General features: G+C 52.3%; 1 protein-coding gene across 1 annotated transcript in view; it reads right to left on the bottom strand.

The window, feature by feature from the left end:
• Positions 1–3,291: 3,291 nt before the first annotated feature.
• The window catches only part of FAM58A (family with sequence similarity 58, member A), a 15,975-nt gene continuing 14,743 nt past the window's right edge, over positions 3,292–4,523 (bottom strand). Inside the window, exon 5 of the mRNA XM_005886171.2 lies at positions 3,292–3,587. Coding sequence (XP_005886233.1) covers positions 3,498–3,587 — 90 coding nt within the window. The 3' untranslated portion in view covers positions 3,292–3,497. The remainder of the gene's footprint in view (positions 3,588–4,523) is intronic.

Genomic DNA, 4,523 nt, shown 5'->3' with positions numbered 1-4,523 from the left:
CCAATCAGTGATTCTCTCTCATCATTGGTGTTTCTATCTTTCTCGCCCTCTTGCTTCCTCTCTGAAATCAATAAAAATATATTTTAAAAAAAGAAAGAAAAGGAAACCTAGACCCACAAAATCCCCCATAGAGACTGTGTTAGCCCCTGCCACCCAGAGCTTTCTGGGCCATGCTCTCCTGGGTCAGCATGGTAGCTATCATTAGCATGTGGGGATGCTCATTGATTCCTTAGGGAGCTTTACCCAACCATCCCCTTGGCTCTGACCTGCCCTGGGCTGGGTGTGGGAAGGGGATACATTGGAACAGGCGTAGTTGGAGAGCCCTCCTGTCCAGAGCAGGGGTTCTGCCTTCTGAGAGCTGAGAGCAGGCCTCCGGTCAAGTGCATGGGACAGCTGCCTCCCTGGAGCTGACCCTGAGGAGATGCAAAGAAATGGAAGCTTCTGTCAGAGCTTGTGATCTCGCCAGGGCTGAGATGACAGGGAATCCCAAAGTGAAACATCCTTCTCTTAGTTCCATTAAAATCAAGTCAGTGTTGGCCAAGGGCAGGGCCCTGTCAACACAGCACAGGCAAGGCCTGGGCATGGAGGGTCAGGGGTGCCTGTGCCCGGTTTCAGGGAAGAAGGGCATGACAGAGGCAAGGTGATTTTTAAAAAATATTTATTGATTTCAGAGAGGAAGGGAGAGGGAGAGAGAGAAACATCAAGGATGAGAGAGAATCATTGATTGGCTTCTTCCTGTACACCCCACACTGGGGATCGAGCCTGCCCCCGGGCACATGCCCTGACTAGAAATTGAACCGTGACCACCTGGTTCCTAAGTCAACACTCAACCACTGAGCCACACCAGCCGGACTCGAGTGCTTTTAAACAGCAGAAGCAGAAAGGACTGGCAAGAGCCCTGAAGCTGTCCTCAGAGGCCTGCCGGGCTGGGCCCCTCACCTGCTACCCTCCAAGCCCAGAGTCCCAGCCCTGGGTCCTGAGCCTGGGCGCCGGCCCTGCGCTCCAAGGGCTCCCAATGAAGCTGGGTGTATACATGTGGGAAGGACACAGAAGAAAGGGGACACATACTTGGATCCTTGACCCTGAAGATAAATAGCACAGTCACTTCGTAAACTCAAGCAAGCCCCACTGGTCACGAGTGTGTGAGCCCTCCTTGTGCCCCCAACCAGGGAGGAGAGCGCCAAAGCTACCTTGGTGGGCTCCAGGCACTCCAGCCATCCCCACACCAGTGGCGCCATAGGGCATGGCAGCCAGTGTCCACAGCCCACACTCCCCTGGTAACAACCTCCCAAAGGAAGGGAAGTGCCTGGGACAGTCCCCCAGACCCTACGCCATCATGTGTTGATAGAACGGTCCCACCAGTGTGGATGGAGCCCAGTGGGGGTTCCCAGGGAGAACAATCCAGGCTGGTCTGCTTCTCTAATGCACCCAAGAGCCGTCCTTCATGGAGAGATGCCTTTTGAGCGCAGCTGGTGTGGCTCAGTGGTTGAGCACCAACCCCTGTCAGGCCACAGGCCCGGGTTGCAGGCTCGATCCCCATCATTGATGTTTCTATCTCTCTCCCTCGCCCTTCCTCGCCGAAATCAATAAAAACGTATTTATTTTTAAAAAGAGGAGCCACCCTGGCCCATCCTGCCTAATGGTTAGAGAATCCACTCATAGACCAAAGGGTCACTTGTTCAATTCCCAGTCAAGGGCATGTACCTCAGTTACAGGTTCAATTCCTAGCCCTGGTCAGTATAGGAGGCAACCAATCAATGTCTCTCTCTCTCTCTCTCCCTCCCTCCCACTCTCTAAAAATCAATGGAAAATTATCCTCAGATGAGGATTTTTTTAAAAAGAGGTGCCTTTTGAGTGGGAGTCAGGATGGGGATGGGGATGGGGTGCCATGGTTCTGCGATTCTCTAGACTCCCCATCTAGACTCGGTATCTTGGCATAAAACATTTATTACTTCCTGCTGGGTGAAAAAAGCCAATCTGAAAAGGTTACATATTCTATGATTTCAACTATATGGACTTCTGAAAGACAAAGCATAAGAGCTTTGGAAGATCACTGGTTGTAGTGACTTGGAGGGCGGTAGCGATGAATGGAGCACAGGTGATTCTTAGGGCAGTGAAACTCTTCTGTATGATACAGTCATGATGGATACATGTCAGTATACATTTGTCAGAATCCATAGAATCTACAACCCAAAGAATGAACCCTAATGTAAACCATGGGCTTTAATAATACTGTATCAATGTTGGCTCATCAATTGTAACAAATGTACCACACCAGTGCAAGATGTAAATTACATAAGAGGGGAAATAGTGTGTGTGTGTGTTTGGGAGGGCGGGTAAACAAAGGTATGTGGGAAATCTCTGTAATTCCTGATCATTTTTTCTATAAACCTAAAACTGCTCTAAGAAATAATAAAGTTTGCCCGGCGTGGCTCAGTGATTGAACATCGACCTATGAACCAGGAGGTCACAGTTCGATTTCCGGTCAGGACACATGCCAGGGTTGCAGACTCCATCCCCAGTAGGGGGCGTGCAGGAGGCATGCAATGACTCTCATCATTGATGTTTCTATCTCTCTCCCTCTCCCTTCCTCTCTGAAATCAATAAAAATATATTTTAAAAAATCATATCCTCAGGTGATTAAAAAGTTTATTAATGCTTAGAAAAAAGTGTATCACTTCCTACTTATAGTTTAGTCAGATCTGGCGTGTTTTGTTTTGTTTTTTAACCCAAATGATAATCCCTAAGCCCCCTTTCCAAAATGTATGCTCACTGCAGCAAGCAGGATGATTGCCAAGCCCAAGCCCTGTGAATGTCCCAGTGGAGGAGGAGTGATGACACATAGGCTCCTTTAAGACATCGGCATGACATGGGCATGCGCTGTGCCATCATGCCCTCAGGAGGCGATGCAGAGCCTGCCCCAGGACCATCTCAGGAGCACCGGGGACAATCCCACGTGGACAGCAGAGCATTTGAGGGGAAACCAAGCCAGGCCAGCACCCCTAAATGCCCTCCGCAGCACTGGCTCCAAAGCAAAGAAACTCTGTGGCTTTGTAATATCTTTTATTAAACAAAATAAAATTTCCTCTATGTTAATTCATTCATACTTTCTATAAATCTGGCCTTTAAAAAAATCCCCTGGGGTACAGTCCCATCCGTTCTTTGATTTTCCTTCCACTGATCCCAAACCTCGACTGTAGTCTCCGTCCTTTCAAAGGACAAAAGCAGACCCAGACGCCTCAGAGCCACCCACAGCACGCTCCTGCCCGCGGGAGGTGCAGCTCCCGTCACCATCTGGACCATGGCTGCCGGGGACAGTCAGAGCCTGAGAATCAAAGTGGCAGCATGTCATCGCCTTCACCGGCCCGTCCCCAGCAGCACAAAACCAGTCCTCCCAGCCAGTCCTCTGGGGACCGGCCGTCACGGCGATGTGGTGGCGCCGTCCCCTGGCAGCCGAGCGTCCCAGGCTTCTCTTTGGACAGGCCTGGACCAGGGCCTTAGGGGATCTCTGTGTCCATGGTATAAATCTGAATGAGATCAGACACAATGTTATCAATGATTGGCTTGGTAAGGTCGTCACTAAACACCTAGAAAGGAGAAGGAAAACAGGTTCCGATTAGACTCCCTCTGTGTTAACCGAGGCTCCTGCCGCTAAGTGTCGACTCCCGTTGCATGGGGGGACGGCACGAGGACTTGCTATTGGAGGTGACGGCGGCTCTCTGCAAAGCCAGTTCAGTCCCCACCTACCCAGGTTGATCACAAAGCAGAGAACATTCCAGATGGAAAAGGCCTGAGTGATCACCTGGCTCAGACAGGAGAGGGGGCTTGTCCCAGGTTACATAGGCAGTTGGTCATAGAGCTGGGCCCAGAGCACGGGCTCCTGCCTCCCCACCATCCCTGCCTGGGCCCTCTTAGGTCGGTCTCTGGGGATCTTAAGAGAGAAAGGGGTGGGAGTCCATTTCCAGAAATAAGCAGGCAGGGTCACCTGGACCCCACCCCAACCTAGGCTGGCCCCTTCTCCATAGGGTGGACCAGGCATCCCCTTGACTGTGCCGGAGAGGTGATAAAATTGTAAGACGAGTCCCCAGGGGCCCAAATCAAGGGTGGGGTGCAGCTCAGGGCTGACCCTGCATGTTCCCAGGGAAGTTCTGGCCCTCAGCGCCTGGGAGGGACCTCTAGGTACCTGACCTCTAGGTACCTGACCTCTAGGTACCTGGCAGCGCTGCCTGAGGAGGCGGCCTTGGTTTGCCTGGGTGAGCGCTCTGCAGGTAGTCTATACTGACAGTGCTTTTTGGGGGGGGGGGGGTTGGGCCCAACATACGACTTTGACCTCCAGGGGCCGGAGACTGAGACCGAGGTCAGCCACGTGGGCGCCCCAGGCCTGCAGGACCCACTCCCGGGAAAGTCCCTGCACACCGCGGCCAGGGATGCTTTCCTGGTGGCAGCGCCTGTGCATGTTGTCACATCAGTGCCGGGACCTGGAAGCTGCGCCCCGTCTCTCCTGCACCCGCCCTATGTAGACT

This window comes from Myotis brandtii, unplaced genomic scaffold (assembly GCF_000412655.1).
Source record: "Myotis brandtii unplaced genomic scaffold, ASM41265v1 scaffold959, whole genome shotgun sequence".
NCBI lineage: Eukaryota > Metazoa > Chordata > Mammalia > Chiroptera > Vespertilionidae > Myotis > Myotis brandtii.
The sequence above is the reverse complement of the archived record's forward strand: the minus strand, read 5'-3'. Positions and strand labels throughout refer to the sequence as shown.